The following is an 18,618-nucleotide window of genomic DNA, read 5'->3' on the forward strand; positions in this document are numbered from 1 at the left end:
GAGATAGTACACATTACCACCAGGGATATGGCATCTCTAAGGTTCTTTATTTCCAATACATTGAAGCCCAGACATACTAAAGCGTACACAGCTTTATCCTTTGCTGGTGTGGCCATCTGAGGGTAATCTATATGGACTCAAATTCCTTCTTGGCAAGAGAAGTGGACCTCAGAACCAAATACTTTTGATTATGGATGTATCACAGTTGATGTGTAAGAGCTTCCTTGGTGAGCTTTCACACCCAGGAACATGATTCTCTAGGATGCATTTCAACCTCCTATAAAGACTGTGCTTAATTCTTTGGAGACTCAAAAATTTGCAGTCTAGCAGTATTAATCCAAACAGACAAAACAAGCAGTTGGCTGTTACATAAAAGAGGAACATGGTCAACCCTTTTGTGGGGAAACACACAAATTTATAAATTGGCCAATATGCAGAAAGACGCCTCTTGACAGCTCCATGCCTTGCTAGAAAATATAACTCTCTTGTAGACGGAGAATCTCTTGAAGGTATTCTCAGCTGTTCTCTGTAAACAAGAAACTGGCAAAGCAGGTTTTTCCTTGACTCAGGGAAATCAAGGTGGATTACTTCCCCACAAGAAGGAGCTGCCTGTCTTGTGCACAGGAGAAAAAAGATCCAGTGGCAGTTTGTATGTTCTCCCTTTGGCTAACGAGTAGGAACAGTTCATGCATGCCTACCTTCTAATGACAGTTATAGAAAGGACCCCTCGCAAAGCTTAGGAGAGTTTTAGAGTTCAGTGATACTATTAATGGCCAAAGAATGTGAAGATTCTCCTTCTGCTGGATATAGCCATAGCCAGTCCCAAAAGACTTCTAGCCTTGCCAATCCTGAAAATTCAGTTCCAAGGTAGTTCTCTCCATCCCAGACTTGGTGTTCTTGCTCAAAAGTACTGCTCCTCCCAACAGGGTGGAAAATGAAAAGTTATAATGGTTTGAATTGTGCTCTGGTTTTTTGGCTACTCCAAAGGAGTCTACTAAAGGACACTGAAGTGGTGAACTGCTCCTATCTAGTGAATTGTCATTAACAGGCCTTTGCTTTCTCTGTCCAAAGATATATGCCTTCTGTTTAGTATCCCAGGTTTTATATATAGGATACAAAAAAGTCATTTATTATTTTTAAGGTAGCTTTTGTTTGGGGGGATTGGTTGAGTCTTCTCTTTACAGCTATTTGCTCCCTTTGATTCAGTCACGTTTTTGGGTTTGGGTTCTCATGAAGAAGTTAACTTATCTTACTCCTCATGCTATCTCATGCATGTACTGTACATTATATGAGAACTGAGCTAAGGAGACTGACAAGGGTTTAGTGTTTGAGTGTTAAATTGAACTACCTCATCAAAATCTTACGAGTTTTTGGACAAAAATGGCAAAATCTGACCTTTCAAGGTTTCCATCATCATTCTTTAAGCTGTACCTGAATAAGATCAGGAAAACAGGCCCATTTCATTTTACGAACAGAAGTAGAACTGAAGATGCAGGCTTGCAATCCCCTCTCAGAAATTTTAAAGGGGATCATCCTTTTGGGGCTTATTTCTAATTAGTTTAGACTAGACGTTTACAGGACATTATCAAATACAATAAAACTGTTGGCTTTGCTGGTGTTCTTCATTGTTTTGTAAGGTCTCTAATCTTAGTTCAAATTCTTCTCATTTCCAGTTTTGTTCTTTGCTATTTTTATCTGTACCTATTGCTCTGTATTTCCTATGAGGCACCAGCTAATATAGCAGCATTTCATTTATTTTTGCCTCCTCGTTAATATTTTTGCTTTTCAGTTTGAATTTCATTTTGACAAAAAGATAGACCCAAAACTTACCTGGAAAATTTGCCTTAGTAATATTTTATTGCTGGTATTTAAATTATAGGGAAAAAACTTTTTTCCTTCATGACTAGGAAAGGAAGGAAATTAAAACAACTTTTTCAGTTGGTCCTTTAAACTTTGATTTGTTAGTTGCTCAGAAAGTAGGAATAATAAATTAACAGTAGCTAGGTGTACAGTATCAAGGTTTACAGTATAGAATAGTGGTTACAAGACCAAATGTTTGTGATCTAGTTCTGTTTGTTAGGAAACAGGTGTTTTATCTTTTGCCTAGATCTGATAACAGCTTCAAAAACCTTAAGCTGCCTGTTTTCCATTGTTATGGGCAAGTAGATCATCGTGTTCTTGTATTTTCTTTGTCCACGCTTACAGGGGTCACAAGCGTAAACTGGATGAAGATGATGCTGCCAGTGAATCCAGTAAAGAGTCCAGCAACGAAGATGAGGAGGGGAGCAGTTCAGAGGCAGATGAAATGGCAGCAGCACTTGAAGCTGAATTGAATGACTTCATGTGACATTCTTATGAGAGGAGATTTGTAACTGTTTTACTGCTTGTAACAGATCTGATTTCAAATGAGCCCCTTATGTCAGTACTTGAGGTTTTTCCAAAATGTGTGTGTATATTTTGCAAAGCAACACAAGAGGTGACACATTATTTTACAAAATCAGAAATAGATGTTTTTAAGGTGTTTTACTAAAGGAAAATATGCTTTTTTAAAAGGAAAAGTATTAAAGGGGGACTTAGTGTACTATGCCAAAGACGTGTTATGAGCTCTGTAGAACCTTCATATACCACCAGGACAGTAGTACAAAGGTTTATGATTTAACATACAGTAACTTTTTTAAATATCTCAAGGTATGGTTTTGGGTAACCGGCTTCAAAGGAAAGGAGGCCGCAAAGAGGATGGAATTGCTTGAATAATACAGCAGGAACCTGATGATCTGGTCGTACTTTTTTCCGCAATTAAATACTATCAAATATAAACGAATTTTTAAAATAAAAAACAATTTATATTTGTATAGAAACTGAGAATGTAATATGCAAGCGTTGTGAACTCTGCACTTGACCTACCTGTTACTGGCTTCTAAGAGAATACAAAATGACTGAATTTCATGCTCTTAAGTTACTTTGTGGACTAGCAGGCTCTTTAGGGAGACCACTTAGATTTTTAACTTTGCTTCTCTGTAACCTGGAATTTTAGCACAGCATACTGTGTGATCCTGTACTGCCATAAGGAGCTTATTCACCCATTTGTGTTCTTGGAAGAAATGCGTGCTGCTTTATTCTAGATAGGATTTTATTTCTTTGGGAGATCTGATGTAAAGTTTTTGTATATTCTATTTCATATTTGACCCACAAAACAGATTTTCTTTCATTTAATAAAAATCCATTTTGTAAATTCTGTTTTCATTTCATGGGTTGCAAAAATCAATGACTATATTTCACCTGCTTCCATCACACAAGAAACTACTCACCTTTGCATTATTCTCTGTGAAAATTGTGAATATCCTCTGAAGCAACAGCAAAACTTTAGTTTTTAGATAGATACTCAAATGTCCAAGTTTACAGTGTGCTCATTATCCAAGCTAACATAGAACAGTTACAAAATAATTTGACCAGAAGATCTGTATTTTGATTATCTAAAAGAGCATTCTTTTTATTACTTTTTTCAAATATTTTCAGTATTTTTATAAGATGCATAAATACTGTATAAAATTATGCACGTTGTGGAAAAGATTCAGATAATATAAATATTTACTGCCATTAAAATATAGAAGGCCCAGGCATGTTGAATAGTATTTGCAGAGGAGGGAAAGAGCTAAAATGCTAAAGCTAATTTTTTCTGATGTCAGATGAAACACATTTCTTCCCATGTAAAATTATATATATAGTGGATGTTTAAAACACACCGTGGGTCATTGGTGGGAATTGTGTTAGTATGAAATAACATTTTGATTCTTCTGTTCATTTTTAGGTCCCTTACTGCTATTGGGTTTCAGACTGAGAAGTGTATTGATACTTATCAGACTAGTAAACCAAACCAGTTCTGACTTCTAATGTATATGGCTTGGGTTTCGGTCTTTAAATTTTTAAATACTGAGTATGTAACTGAATTGATATATTAGGTCATTGTGAAGGGAGAATTGTGCTAATTAATTATACACATTGTATTGATTTTGCATCAGCTCCAGAGCAGATTGCCAGTTTGTTCTTATGGATTAAGCATCACTGAGATTGCTTAAGAGTTTGCTGTACTGTGGTTGCTGCAGCACGGGAGTAAAATCTCCATTACCATGCATTGTTCTGCCATGCTTCTACAGCAAAGGTAACGTCACTGAAGGGACTGAAGAGGCAGGAAAGTGGCACTAGAAAAGATCTACTTGAAACACAGTTCAGGGCTATTTTAATAAAAACTAAGAATTCCTGCCCCCCTCCCCCCCCACCTCATTTTTTTAAAAGCTGGCTCCCTGCATTTTGGGAGCTACATTTCCTTCAGATTAGGAACCTCCACTCTTGATTTCCATCCTTTTTCTGAACTAAGTAATATATCTGGGAAATATTTCCCCATCTTATCACCACCAGATATTGAATTGTCTATGATCCCTTAGAGCAGTGAGTCTCAATCTTTTTCATTCTGCAGACAGCTGTTGGAGAGGAAGTGAGAACCTTTCATAGACTTCTCCTTCCAGTCAGCCCCATTTCCCTGTTGCTTGGTTTTCAGAATGTTTGTTTGCTGACCTCTAGGGGCCTTAGAACTCTTCATGAGCAAATATCAATAAAGGACATGAGGCTAATCGCCAAAATAGAATTTAAAACCTTACCATTCCAGTAAAGCTGAAATTTAGCAGAACTCAATGTTTTTGTTCCATAAAATAATTAAGAAAATGTCTCCTCTATGAGAATAGCACAATTCAAGCTGTTCTGACAGACCCCAGACAGAGTAGCCACTGTCTTAGTGATGAGCTAATGTGTAACGAGGGAATTGAGAACATTGATATAATGGCTTTGGATAGGAAATAGATGAATGAAAATAGAATCTGAAGGGAAGTGATCATTAGGTGCTCCAATCAAGCCCGCTCTAGCTTTTACTTTTTGAACCATGCCAATATCCGTTCTTTGGGGGAGCACATCAGAGACGAAGTGGGATAGAACCATTTGGGGGATTGCAAGTTCCATTTGCCTTACGTTTCCACAGCAAGATGCAAGGACGGTATTCCTAATGGGGAGCACCAAAAAATATTTTTCTTAACCAGGAGTTTTTGTGGAAAACATTTGATTCATTAGTAACTTCTGACCATTTAAAATATCCTCATTCTGAGAAACGGACAATCATACAATCCCTCATACAGCCCAAGCCTAAAATGACCTATCCACTGAAATGCTCTCTGAGTACACTGAATGCTACTCCAAGTCAGATTGTAAAAGGGCATCTAGAAATACTTACCAATTAATCTGTCAACAAAATGGGAAGTCAAATAGTAGTCAAAAAGTTTTATGTAGCTTTCATTGTGCAACCTGTTCAGGTACTAGATGAGGTTCTCTTGTGATTAAGCAGAACTTCATCTTTTTAGAGTATATTCCCTGTATCTTTATGCCATAAATAAATAAGTTACCTTTTGAAACCCAACGGTTTTTCTTAAGGATGGAATGTCGGCTTTACCATTGAATGGCCTCTCAAGTTCAGCAAGTGCCATTAACTGAATGCTGTTGGGGTTTTGAGATTAGTAGGAGAACTCACAGGTATCACACACATAAACTTCAGTTAGATGACTCACAAAGGATAATCACTCTTGCTCTTTTCTGGTTGTAATGTAGAGTGCTATTTTAGAGCCAACTCTGAATGTGAAGTGATGATGTAAAGATCCAGTCAACAGCAGTCAGGTTATTTTAGTGACACAATTTTAAAAATGTTCTATGAATGTCCTACGTATCTTAGGGGGTTTTGTGTGGTGCCTGTCAAATAGCATTGAAGCAATGTTATGTCATTTTGGTGAAAACTTTTACATGGATGCTGAGTTGCACTCTAAGGTAGCTGCATTTCAGTGATGGGTGGAGTGATTCCTGTAGATGTAAAGTTGAAAAGCTCTTTGGGTGAGGAATGCTATATAGAAATGAAAGATATATTTTCTCTTCCCATTCCTTATTTTATTTATGATCACTACTTTTGGATTAACCAACAGTGAATGTCTAAGCAAGTATCTTACAAATGACCAAGCTTCAGTCAGGCCCAAGATCATATGGAGTCCCATGCAAACATTGAAGTAGGAGCCTTCATCAACTAGTGAAACCTGCACCTATGTTAAGATCAGCTTCCATTGTCGGGTACAGGATTTGGAAGAGCCTAGAGCTAGCACTGCAAAACTTACTCCTACCAAGTACATGCCTAGACCCCAATGCTGGGGAAGTCAAAGCCAGACAGTTCTGCAAATTAAAAAAAGACTAAGTATTTCACAGAATATTTTGTTCTTTAACATAATGCATTCAGATAGCTATAATACAATAATAGCATAAATATTTTTCAGGACCCGTGGCTACCAGTGAGTTTTCAGAACGTACCAATCTATTGCCTATCTCTGAGAAAGCCAAGAGAGATTAATCTTGCTTTTGTCTTAAAGCAGAATCTCGCTGTCATTCGGAGAGCTGTTTCTTGTAAGCCAGTCACCAAATTTATTTTGTGATTGTAACTGAAATTTCAAGAGGGCACAAAAAAAATGTCCTAGCTAAACTGTTGGTACGAAGGCACTAGATGTATGAAGCTGTCATTTGCTACCACTAACTTCTGCCTTTTTTTTTCTTCAAGATACAAGTATCTTACCCAGGTTACAAATGTGCTTTATGACATGGCTTCTAAAACTCCTATACAAATGACCTATATGCCTTGGCTTACTGTTCCAAATGTAATTTCACATCCATAGGGCAAATCTTTGTTTCGGAAAAACAAGCTATCTGCTTGACCTATTTCTGTGCATTAGATCCTCAACAATAACCTGCTGCCAGGAAGGAACCCTTAGTGCTAATGTAAAAAGCAGAATCCCACTTAGATCATCTGAGTTAAACTGACCATGCAGTGCTGCTTTGACTAATGGTACTAGGCATGGAAATGGCCACAGAATGAGGATACAGTACATGCTGCCCCGTTAAACTCTCAATTTGACTTAGGTCACTTCTCTAACCCTCCAGAGGAGACCACTTTCTCGTGTTCTAACAACTTTGCCGGAAACCGAAAAGAGAGGAGCAATTTTGTTCATTGTAAGATCTGTAGCTGTACTCCATTTTTCCTCCTTTTCTCAAGCAGTGCTTAATAAAACCCATTCTTATTTTTTAATAGAACCGTGACATGCCTTCACATTTTTATGTGTAGACACCTCATGAGACCTGTGGTATCATAATAAAGATACCAAGTGATGCCCAGGCATTCTTCCATTCAGGAGTCGCTGGAAGGGGTTCTTAGTCAATGATCGGAGACTGAGCTGAAAGGCTCCAAGTATACAAATACTTCTGCTAGCAGGTTTTGTGCATAGGTGGCATGGTCCTGGCAACTCCCCAAGTGTTGCATGGAACCAATCTGCAGATGAAGAATCTCAAATTTCCCATAAACTATTAAATCACGCTTATCCGATAACAATTATATTAATATTTATGAAGCAGTTAAAGTATAAAAATGTAAACACTTATTTTTATAAAATACCTGAAATAGAAATACTAAAAAGCAGATTTTTTTAAATATAGATTTTTTTAAATATAGAAATAGTCACTTGTAGCTAAACCAGGTAAACAGGCAAAATAAAAATGTAAAGTATATTATATCTAATTGCTGTCTGGTATTTCAGTGAGAAAACTGAAAGCAATAACAGATGTGTGCAGTTTCTTGCACACAAAAAGTGCATGATTTCAATTCCCCTGCCCCCTCTGTGTAGTCTCCCATATCCTGTCTTCCTCATTTGCCAAGTCAGTTCCATTCTCCACCTGTTGGGTCACTTCACAGCTTATCTGGCCCTGGTCCCTTGGGCGTATCCCATTCTTTGCCTCTAGCCATGCTGTACACACTCCTGTCACTTGGGGGAACTTTCTTCTGTCAGTCTTGTTCTCCTTTCTCTGTTGATCCCGATTCCCATATGCTTTAACGAACTTTTCTTCATCCTGCTCACCTCTTTCTATTCTCATCAATACAGATGCACATTGGGCTCCCTTTCAGCTACAGCCTATAAGGTAATGCTTGCTTCAGTGCTTAAGGCAAATGCTTGCTGAAGTGTAAGTAGGGAACAGGCCTTTAGGCCTAAAGTTTAGACTTCAAATTAGCTAAAGCTAAGGATATTAGCATGGGTGACTAAGAGATATCAATAGAAATGACACATGGCATAACCTTGGGCCGTGTAGGAAATGTGTTTTTGTGTCAACTGGTTTTAGCAGGTCTTGTAGGGGAATGTTTGGATGTTTTGGAATATCAGTAACTGCAGAATTTGCATTGATGCAAATGGTAATTAGAATGAGTTTTTATATTAATGGACAATAAAGTAGTAGAAGATATTGGGTTTTAGAGTATGGAAGATTAAATATGGTAGCAGAAATGTAGATATGGATTAATTAATTAAGGGGTGTTTTATAATTGATTATAAAAAGGATAGTTCACTAACTTCAGAGTAGTGTATTCACCTACCATCCAGGTACCATTAGAGGCAGCATTATATACCCATTCTCATCCAGGGACTGATCACACCTGAATGCACCAGTTCATCTTGGAATGTGCATTTAAATGCAGTGTGTGGATATATTGTAATGCCCGTTTGCTTTAACTATTTTATTTTAAATAAAGTCTTTAATTCCGTTATTCATTGTGTCATTCACAGTCCTCCGCTAAATTAAATGATCTGTAACTGCCCAAGAGGCTTAAACCTTAAAGAGTTCAGTTTGGGTCTATTTCTTATCTTTATACAATTAACTGAGAACACATCAAAGTTACAGGTTGGTGACCACAGCAGGACTGTGGGGTGCCTGTTGTGTGATATGGGGGTTCACTGCAGAGTGAGAAAGTCCAGAAAGCTCCAGAGAGCAAACTCACACTTCTCATAGAATCCTTGATACATTCTGCACCCAGCTGCAAAGTGTTTTGAAACAGTCGGTGGGTTTGTTTTGCAAACAGAGCACTGCTTATCAATCCAGAGTGCCTTCTGTTTGCTAGCAGCTGCATTAAACACATTTGTAGCGGTATGTAGGGGAAATTATTTTTAAGTATATGATTTAATGTTTTTTGTTGGTACTGGAGGCTGTAGAAACCCAGTACTGGCTCAAGGACATAAATCTGAGACCATCTGGGTACCCTGAGATATCAACAAGCATCTGACGGTTGGGTCCAGCATCTTCCCATAGTCGTAAAGGCCGTAGTGACTGGCCAGAGACATAACATTCCTCGGGGACTGCCAGGTGGTAGCATACCCGAAAGAGAGGAGATGACCGTGCACCTACCTTTGATTCTAGTACTGAAGAGGAGTGTGGGAGGTGAATGGGCATCTACCTCCACCTGTATTGATTCTGGTCCAAAGAGACCACAGACCTTCAGAAGAGTATTTGAAAGCTGACCGAGCACCTATTCTTGATTCAAGTAAGCGAAAAGAATGAACGTAGCCTCCACCTTATATTGATTCTGGTCCAAAGAGGGGCCTAAGTTTCAAATAAGGATGTTGGGGAAACTGAGTCAGGTTGCTGATATATAAACTTTGATATGAGTTAATATTTACACTAGTAACTGTACTGAGTGAGGAACACCTCCTCAGAAACTAGTGGTACAGAAGCCCTAGGAAAGGACACTTAGAGGTTTACCATGTCCGGGTTCCAGAGGGAACAAGCAATTTTGGTGACTTTAAAAAAAATCTTACCTTGCCAGTCATGTGGGAGCGGGGGGTGTCTGGAGATCATGGTGAATGCAGCAGACCAGCCAGATCCTTTTGGGTTTGTGTATTCATTGAGTACAAAGCTAATGATAAGCAGCGTAAGAGCTGAAAGTTAAAGGGAGTGGCAATGGATTGTTCATTTATTGCATGCAATGTATTAAAAATAAAATTTTGACAACAGGTAGAGAAACATGAATTAGCTGTAATAGAGGATAAAGATATTACAGACCAAGCAAAGTGCCATGTACAAGCACTGGTGAATCTTACTGCTAGGGTGTCATGATTTTGAAAAGGCTCGGATTAGAAACTGGCATCTTAGAAGGCTTGCCCTCCATTTCCAGATCCATGCCCAGCTATGGAAGGAAAAAGCTATGGAGCAGTAAGTTTGAGGAATTTTGTGATCTTGCTCCAGAACTTTAGAGATTTGTAGCACAGCTACACAGAGTGAGTTGGCTGAGCTTTGTGCTGTTTTATGTGAAGGGAATCAGGATTTTAGAACAGACGCTCTGATGATTTGATGTTTTGGGAGATGAAGGCTGATATTCAGCTTCCAAGGGATGTTTTTCTCTAATAGCCAATATGCCCCTGGAGAAACTAGATCTGTCTATGGTTTCCCCAGGACTGGAGCCAGAGGAGGAAGAAGGTCAAGAGTATAGTGGAATACTAAAAGGATCCAGAGCTCAAAGACTGAGAGAGCAAGCAGTCTCTGGCACAGAGAGCAGTTCAAACCATAAGAGCGTTGGTTTTGTTGAAGGAGCGGCAGGAATCTCAGATATGCCTTCCTCTTTCATCTTGAGATTCTAGACACTGCTGAAAAAAGTCCTCGCTCCCCACTGCAGTCTTGGGGCAGCCTGCACCCCAAACCCCTCAGCCCCACTGCACAGCTTGCACCCCAGCCCTGAGCCCCCTCCCACACTCCAAACCCCTCACCCCCGGCCCCACCCCAGAGCCTTCACCCCTAGCCGGAGCCCTCACCCCCTGCACCCAATCCTTTGCCCCAGGCCTGAACCCCCCTCCTGCACCCTGAACCCCTCATCCCCAGAGCCTGCACCCCCAGCTAGAACCCTCATCCTCCCCACAACCCAACCCTCTGCTCTAACCCTAAGCCCTCTCCCTCACCCCAATACCCTCATCCCTGGCCCCAAGCCAACCCTCTGCCCCAGCCCTGAGATCCCTCCCGCTCTCTGAAACCCTCAGCCCCACCCCCACCACACATCATCTCCATATTAGTGCACATAACAAAATTCATTCCACACATGGACGTAAAAAATTAGAGGAAACACTGGCTGGGGGACTTTCAGGCTATACTAATCTTCAGCTCTCTAGCCTACCATCCACCCACCCCTCTCCAACGGTGACTTAATAACAGATCCTTGTAACTCAGAAGAGGGTGAAGAGTCAGAGGAACCAAATGGGGGACCTTGCCCTGTGGCAGTAGTGGGTGTTAAAACATTGGACTTGGTAGCTAAAAACGTTGGTCAATTAAAGAAGGGTGATCTAATTGGTTTGCATGCTATAGGAATTGAGAGTAATAGTCAAATGTTTCCACTGGATTATAGGGTTAGTTTAAAGAGTTTACAAATGCCAGTGGATCCTTCTTCAGGATAAACTCTCCCATCAGACTTTCAGTCAGGAGCTCAGGGTTTTGCTCAGACACTGGCTAAGTTGGAAGCGATTTTATTTGCAGGACAGGCAGGAATTGCACAGTTAGCAAATGTTAAACAAAAAGGATGAGTCTCCTTATGCCTATCATGAAGGATTAGCCACAGCCTGTGATGGCATTGACATTCATGGAGACATTGGTTGTCCTCAGTATGTGGATTTATTAATTAATAATGGTTTGCCTGCTATTAAAAAGAAGATGGATTTTCATATGAACAAGGGATCAACAGAAACCCAGGTGTTGGAGTTGATAAACAAAGCTGCTGACACAGTAGTTGAGAAGGGGTCAGGTCATAAACTTCCCTATAGCTGCAGGAGGAATTGTCCAACCTGAAGGACCCAGTTGTACCCCTGCAACCAAACCTCACCCAGTGGTGTGGAGGTTAGAGCCCTTTTAATGTCAGACAAGAGGGAATGCTCCCAGTTAGCCTCCATGTGGGCCCTTGCCCAGGTTTAAAAACCAGGAGCTGAGAGCACAGAAACCCTTTTATGGGCCCAGTCGGTCCTATGGACCTCTATGCACTTACCCTTCACAACTCCCTCCTCAACCACTTCATGAGGAGGCTGGGTGAAGCCCAGGAGCCTCCGCCCAATCTGATTCATCAAACCAATGGGAAGGCATGATGGCAGAAATTCGCTGAATGAATTGTAGCCTAAGGGAAGGAACTGAAGTGGTCAGACAGGTAACTAGATCCTATTGAAGAAGGGTAGTTGCCTCCTCTCTGATGGAATGTGATACCTGGTTTTCTGGACCAGTTGATCAGGCCCCTCTCTCCAGAAACCAGGTCAGGTGGGAGAGTATAGTCATTCACAATTGAGCCAACAGGCCCCACCGTGTCGCATACGGGTCTCCTTAGGTACAGACAGAGCAGGGATACCAACTGTATCAGATCTCAAAAGGATTGCAGAATAAAGTGATATGGGTGCAGGTGTATCTACAGTATATGATCCAGATCAAGCCACCTCTCCTTTGGCAGGGAGAGGAGTCATGCATCTTGAGACTTTCACAAAACAGCCTGTTAAAACAAGGCTGTGACACTCATTGATAGTCCACACAGGGGACTTATGCAGGACTCGTGTGTTTGCTCTGGCCAAGGTACCAGAACCAGGCAATCTGTTGGGAGCAGATTTTCTGGTGAAGCGTGAATTAATTTTAGATTTGATCAAGAAATTGATTTGTGAAACAGTAACAAAGTTAGGAAAAGAACCCCTTGGTGGTTCCAGAATACATGCTGCTGCTATGGTTTCTACACCAGCCTCTTGTGACCTCAATGTGGAATATAATGACCCGGTGTTTGAGGACATTTTACAGCCAGTTGTACAGCAAACTGTGGTGGCTTTTACTACACACAGACATGACTGTGGGTGTATGGACACACAACTCTTTATTACAGAAGATCTTCCTTCTCAAAAGCTATAGGACATTCCTAGAGAAGCTATATCAGATTTGAGGAAAATTGTATATCCTTGTTGAGTCAAGGGGTTATCAGGAAATGTCATTCAAGTTGTAATTTTCCTTTATGGTTGGTAAGAAAGTCTGATGGCTCCTGGTTCCTTGTAACAGGCTTCTGGCAACTTAATAAAAACATTCCTGAGTGTGCTGCTACTGTAGCAACAATGCCAAGCATGCTGAAAGCATTTGGCCCAGAATCAATTTGGTTTTCCACTCTGGACCTCTCGTGTGGCTTTTGGTCCATTCCCTTGGCCACAGAGTGTCAATATTAATTTGCTTCCGTGTTTGAGAAGGAGAAATTCACTTGGAATTGGCTCTCCAAAAGATTCCATTGCACACCTGCAATTTTCCATGGGCAACGTTTAAAAGATTATTGCATGGGTCTTCTAAACCTTCAGCTTTTTTTAATACATAGGTGACATCTGTTTGGCTACAAGACCAATGAGAATCATGTGATAATGCTGGAAGCGCTGTTGCAAGTTCTCCAAAGAGCAGGATTTAAAGTGCAACCCCAAGATGTCAGCTTACCTCCAGAAATGTTGTCTTCCTGGGATTCATGCTGTCCAGATTTGAATGCACTCCAGAATGATAAAAGGTGACTGCCATATGCACACTCCCACTACCCACTTATGTCAAAGCCCTAAGAGCATTTTTGAAGTTTACTGGTTTATCATCAAGATTGCATACCAAATTCTGCCACTTTGGCATGTCCGTTGTATCAGTTACTTAGGAAATGTGTTTCTTGGGCATAGACCAAGGAACATGCAAGCAGTGGCAGCCCTAAAGAAGTCCTCTGCTCCAGTGTTAATTAGACCAGACCCACCTAAGCTCTATCACTTACGTATAGGTGTTAACGACACAACTATTGGCATAGTAGTGTCTCAAGAACTTCAGGGAGTACTTCAGCCTATAAGCTATGCTCCTAGATGCTTGATATCTGTTCAGGAGTGTGAGAAATATTTGTTAGCTAAAAGTTGGGCAATTCAGCATTTCACCTTTTTAATTGGTTTGAGCCCTATTGTACTGCACTTATCTTATACCCCAGTAAAATTTTTGGTATCTGACAGGGTAAAGGATGGACAGGTGTCCAGTGCACAATTGGCCCATTGGTCCCCTCTTTCGATAGGAAAGGACATCAAAGTGGAACTGGTGCAAGTTCCCTCTCCTTTGCCAGTAAGTTTGCTGTAGGAGGGAGAGCCACATGTGTGCGCTATTAGCAATCTGAATGTTCAGTTGAGCCTATATTTGAACCATGCCCCAAAGAGACTGAGTTTTCAAAATGCTTAAATATTTTTGTTGATGGCTCTAGCTGTTATCACTGAGCGAAACTGCACACTGGATTTGGGATACATCTAGTACCTCCTCAGGGAACAGGTGATGAGTCCTCGGAAATAAGCCATGCATGTACTCCTCCTTCAGCTCAGTATGCTGAATTGGCTACTGTTGCTTGTGCCTTAGAACAGTGTTTAACTAAGTGGCAAAGGAGATACACACTGTTGAAAGATTATGTAGTTCTACTGTATTCAGATTCTGCTTGAGTGTGTAACTCCTTCTGCCTCTTTCTTCTGAGTAATCCTAATCTAATTTACATCCTCCAGTTTCAGAAACTGAACCACATCTGGAAAAGGCAGAAGAAACATACTCTGCAACCAGAACATTGCTCTTGGACTTCAGGCAGATTTTCAGATGCAACCTGAAAAGGAGTATCTTCACAGACTATTGTTTCTATAGTTTGAAGTAGACAATGATATCTTGTTTCAAGTTTGTGTAGCACAAGAATGTCTATTTGGAACAGTGTGGATGTGGAAAGAATTTTAAAAAATGTTAATTATGCATTGCAACAAGAAGGCAACAAAGTAGTTAACCCAATTTTACAGCATATAGATGGGTTGGCTCGGGAAGAAAGATTTACCGTTTTTAGTATGTGTGAAATTGCCACATGGTTTAGTGAAACCCAGATTAACATTAATGAATTAATTGCTGTCCATAATGATCAGGCCAAAAATCATTATATGGAAAAAGAAATAATTTGTTCTGCATTTGGAGAATATGTCTTCGACATAGTGACTCAGCCATTACAAAGCATGAATTGGGAAAAGTACCTGATCCGGTTAAGGATAAACAATTGTTGAATTTGTATGGTCCTCATTGCATGTATAAATATTGGAGAAAAGGTTGGATGTCTTAAGATGTGTAAAAAGTCAGGCGAGGGAGAGGCAGTGCGTTCAGGGGAGCAGGTGGAGCGGAGGTGAGCGGGGGGGGAGGAATAGAGGAACTGCTGCCCACCCCAGCTCGCCCCCGCTCCACCACCACCGCCTCCCCCAAGCGTGCCACCGCTAGTCTTCTCCCTCCCTCCCAGGCTTGCCGCGCCAAACAGCTGTTTGGCATGCGGCAAGCCTGGGAGGGAGGAGGGAGAAGTGGAGCAGCAGTGACACGCTCCAGGAAGCAGGCGGAGGAGGAGCGGAGGCGAGCTGGTGCGGTGGGGTCACGTTTCTAGGGGCACTATGACCGGCGCCAGAATGCCACCCCTGGAAATGTGCCGTCCCAAGCACCTGCTTGTTTTGCTGGTGCCTAGAGCCGGCCCTGCTAACCATTATAAGCTTTCATTTGGGAAAGCAAGGTAGAAGTGTGCCTTGCACTTGGAATGTAAAATGGTGAGGTCCGCGGTATAACAGAAGTGGATTTCACAGATTTCACCAGTCCTTGAGAAAGCTCTGTCTTCTGCACAATGGAGCATCACTTTTCAGTAGACAGAGCTTTTCTCATGCTAGAGGAGCAGAGTTGATAACTGTGGTCCTGGTTCATCCCAGGATGTGAGGTGATCTTTTAAGCATCCAGGGCCCAGATCATTTCAAGTCTTTTAATGAGCCTAGGAGCTTCAATTTGACACACTATTTGACAGGGTCCATGTGTAGGGAACAGAGGACAGGTCTGATGTGCTTGCATCATTAATCTTTGTTGCTGAGGAGATGCAGTGCCTCATTCTGTATCAGTTGTAGTTCTCTCAGGCCTATAGCTTTCCTGCCCATACAGAGTATGCTGCTGTATTAATGAGGCATCTTGTGCCAAGTTAGGATGTAGTCTCCCAGCCAGCCAGAGATGACAGAAAATGTTCCTAATGTGATGAACCCATTGTTCTTTCCACTGTCTGTTCTGATTCTGTTTCCTCACAAGGAAGAGCTCTTCACTCAGTAGATGATAAGCACGTATTACAATTCAGTCCCAAGAATTTAGAACAGTTAAACAGTTGGGTGAGATTTGAAGGCTGCCATACAGGCAAAGCTGCCATCAAACTATTACTGACTGGTCAGAGAGAGCATTTTGGGGACACCTTTGCAGCCCGGACAGCTACATTTAGAATATGTCCAGGTCCACTCTTCAAGGAGTAGAAAAGTCCTATAAGAAGCATGGTGAAGTAAGCCCTTCTCCAGGCATGTGGTTGTTCACTGACTGTCCTGGCCTCTCTCAGTTCATAATGTGGGCAAAGGCAATACAAAAGGAATTTCTGATGAGTCATTTCCCCTTATTAGCTGTCTTTGAAGATCATATTCCAGTTAGATTCAAGTATTTAATTTTTTTTCTATAAACCGTTTTTTCATTGAATTCTAAAGTATGCCATCCCACTGTAGCCCCACAGTAAAATGATCCCTTATGGAAAAGTCCTATAAAATAGGAGATGAACTTAATAGAAATGACCAATAGGGATCTAGAGAAATTACTGCAAAATCCTGTAACTTTAACGGTGCTTCATACATTTTCTCTGATTTTTTTTAACCACTATGCAGAATTCTACAGAAGACTTATCATTTTGTGTCAAACTCTATATTACTTGTGCCAAAGGGGGATATCTTCAGTTCTCCTTTAGACGTATTCCCAACATTGATTCTTGGGGAAAAAACGAGTGACCATGTCTCTCATCCACAAAGGTACCTAGGCACCTAAGTCCCATTTTCAGGCACCGCTGCAATCCACAAAATTCTCGTTTGGCTGCTACCTATCCCAGTAACCACATAAATTCACACAGCACCTACTTTATTACAGTAAAAGTTCCCAGGCCCTATATTTCTGCCTCTGGGAATGTGCACTTTTGCCTCAGTCTAGGTGGACTTACCTGATTGCAGCAGGTGGGAGGGAGGGGGAAGCGCTGATCAGCGGGGCCTGCTGATTGGCAGGAGATGCTGGGGGAAGGGAGAAGCTGATAGGATGGCTGCTGGTGGGTGCTCAGCACCCACCATTTTTTCCCTGTGGGTGCTCAAGCCCCCGAGCAGCCACGGATTTGGCACCTATGAGCTTAGGCAGCTCCCTGCCTAGAGAGCTGGCTTTGTGGATCACATTCCTCTCTCTCCCCATTCATTGTATGAGGAGCCTAGGAGCCTAACTTGGCCTTGTGGGTCGCAGTGTTGTTCCTTTGATTTTTCTAGGCACCTAAAAGTGAGGCACTGCAGCACCGAAGTCCCTTTTTGGATGAAGCAATATTAACCAAATTCATGATCCTGAGAGAGGCCAAGTCTGCTTCACTCCCCCTGAATTGAATCAGCTCGGCAGTTCTAAGTTGCCAAGAATGTTTGTCTGCCTCGCCTGTCAGATTTTGGACGGCATCACTCTTTCACAAGCTGCTCATGCTAAAATAAAACCCATCATCCCTATTGATCATTTGTCAGCAGCAAAAGCCTGTATACATCAATCTCCTCATGTCGCCATCAGACCAAGTGCTGGTACTTCTGCAGAGCACGGTGAGACATTAGGCAAGCTTTTTGCATTTTCTGCTCAGACCTATCACAATGGAAATATATGGCCCGTTAGGACAAAAGTATTGAATGTGTGTGTCACTTAGCGCCACTTTAAATGGCCTTGGTAAGTTCATTGTTTTTAATTAAATGAATGTACTCGGTCTTTGTAGGGCTCAACATGTGCTTGGGTGAATGAATGTTTTCAGAATTTAACTCAGTCTCTCCGAATTTTTCTCTGGCACTCCACAATAAAGCTTCCCTTTCCTTGACACTGAATAATGAGTGGGAAAGAAAATGTCCAGATTGTTTGTACACTTTCTCCACCCTGTCCTTGAATCCAAGGATTCTCACTCTCTCTGCTCACAAGGGAACCTCACTGTGCATAGGCAGTGTTGGGGGGTGCAGGGAGGGGGGAAAGGAGGGTGTTGCCCCCTCCCCCAACAGCAAGCCTCATGGGCAGGCAGCCCGAGTATGCAATGCAATGAGTTCTGCAGAGGAGACAGTGGTGGTGCTCCCAGTTTGTGCCCATGAGGCAGGAAGTCAGAATTTTGTTTATTAACAGAGTGATTAAGATAAGAAGGGGCTGTTTCTTATGATCTGTTCCAAGCTTGGTGAACTGCAAAAAGTGAGTAACCTAAATGATAGAAAGTAATTGTAGATTTTTCTATGCTTGTTTCAATTGTTGTATTCAAGAGGTGGTAACAAATTTACTAATATCTTTCTTTGAGCAGATAACTGATTTTTTAGACAAAGGAAATGCAGTAGATCTATCTACCTGGATGTCAGTAAGGCATTTGTTACGGTTCCACATAAGAAATTATTAGCTAAACTGGAGAAGATGGGGATTCATATGAGAACTGAAAGGTGGATAAGGAACTGGTTAAAGGGAAGACTACAACAGGTCATACTGAAAGGTGAACTATCAGGCTGGAGGGAGGTTACTAATGGAGTTCCTCAGGGATCAGTCTTGAGACCAACTTTATTTAATATTTTTATTACTGACCTTGGCACAAAAAGTGAAAGTGTGCTGTGACGTTCCCCTCTAGTGTTA

At 41.4% G+C, this 18,618-nt stretch overlaps 1 protein-coding gene across 1 annotated transcript in view; it reads left to right on the forward strand.

The window, feature by feature from the left end:
- The window catches only part of CTDP1 (CTD phosphatase subunit 1), a 168,657-nt gene extending 165,443 nt beyond the window's left edge, over positions 1–3,214 (forward strand). The window contains exon 13 of the mRNA XM_074944744.1: positions 2,206–3,214. Coding sequence (XP_074800845.1) covers positions 2,206–2,347 — 142 coding nt within the window. The 3' untranslated portion in view covers positions 2,348–3,214. The remainder of the gene's footprint in view (positions 1–2,205) is intronic.
- The last annotated feature ends 15,404 nt before the right edge of the window (positions 3,215–18,618 follow it).

The sequence above is a fragment of the Natator depressus genome, chromosome 2 (genome assembly GCF_965152275.1).
Source record: "Natator depressus isolate rNatDep1 chromosome 2, rNatDep2.hap1, whole genome shotgun sequence".
NCBI lineage: Eukaryota > Metazoa > Chordata > Testudines > Cheloniidae > Natator > Natator depressus.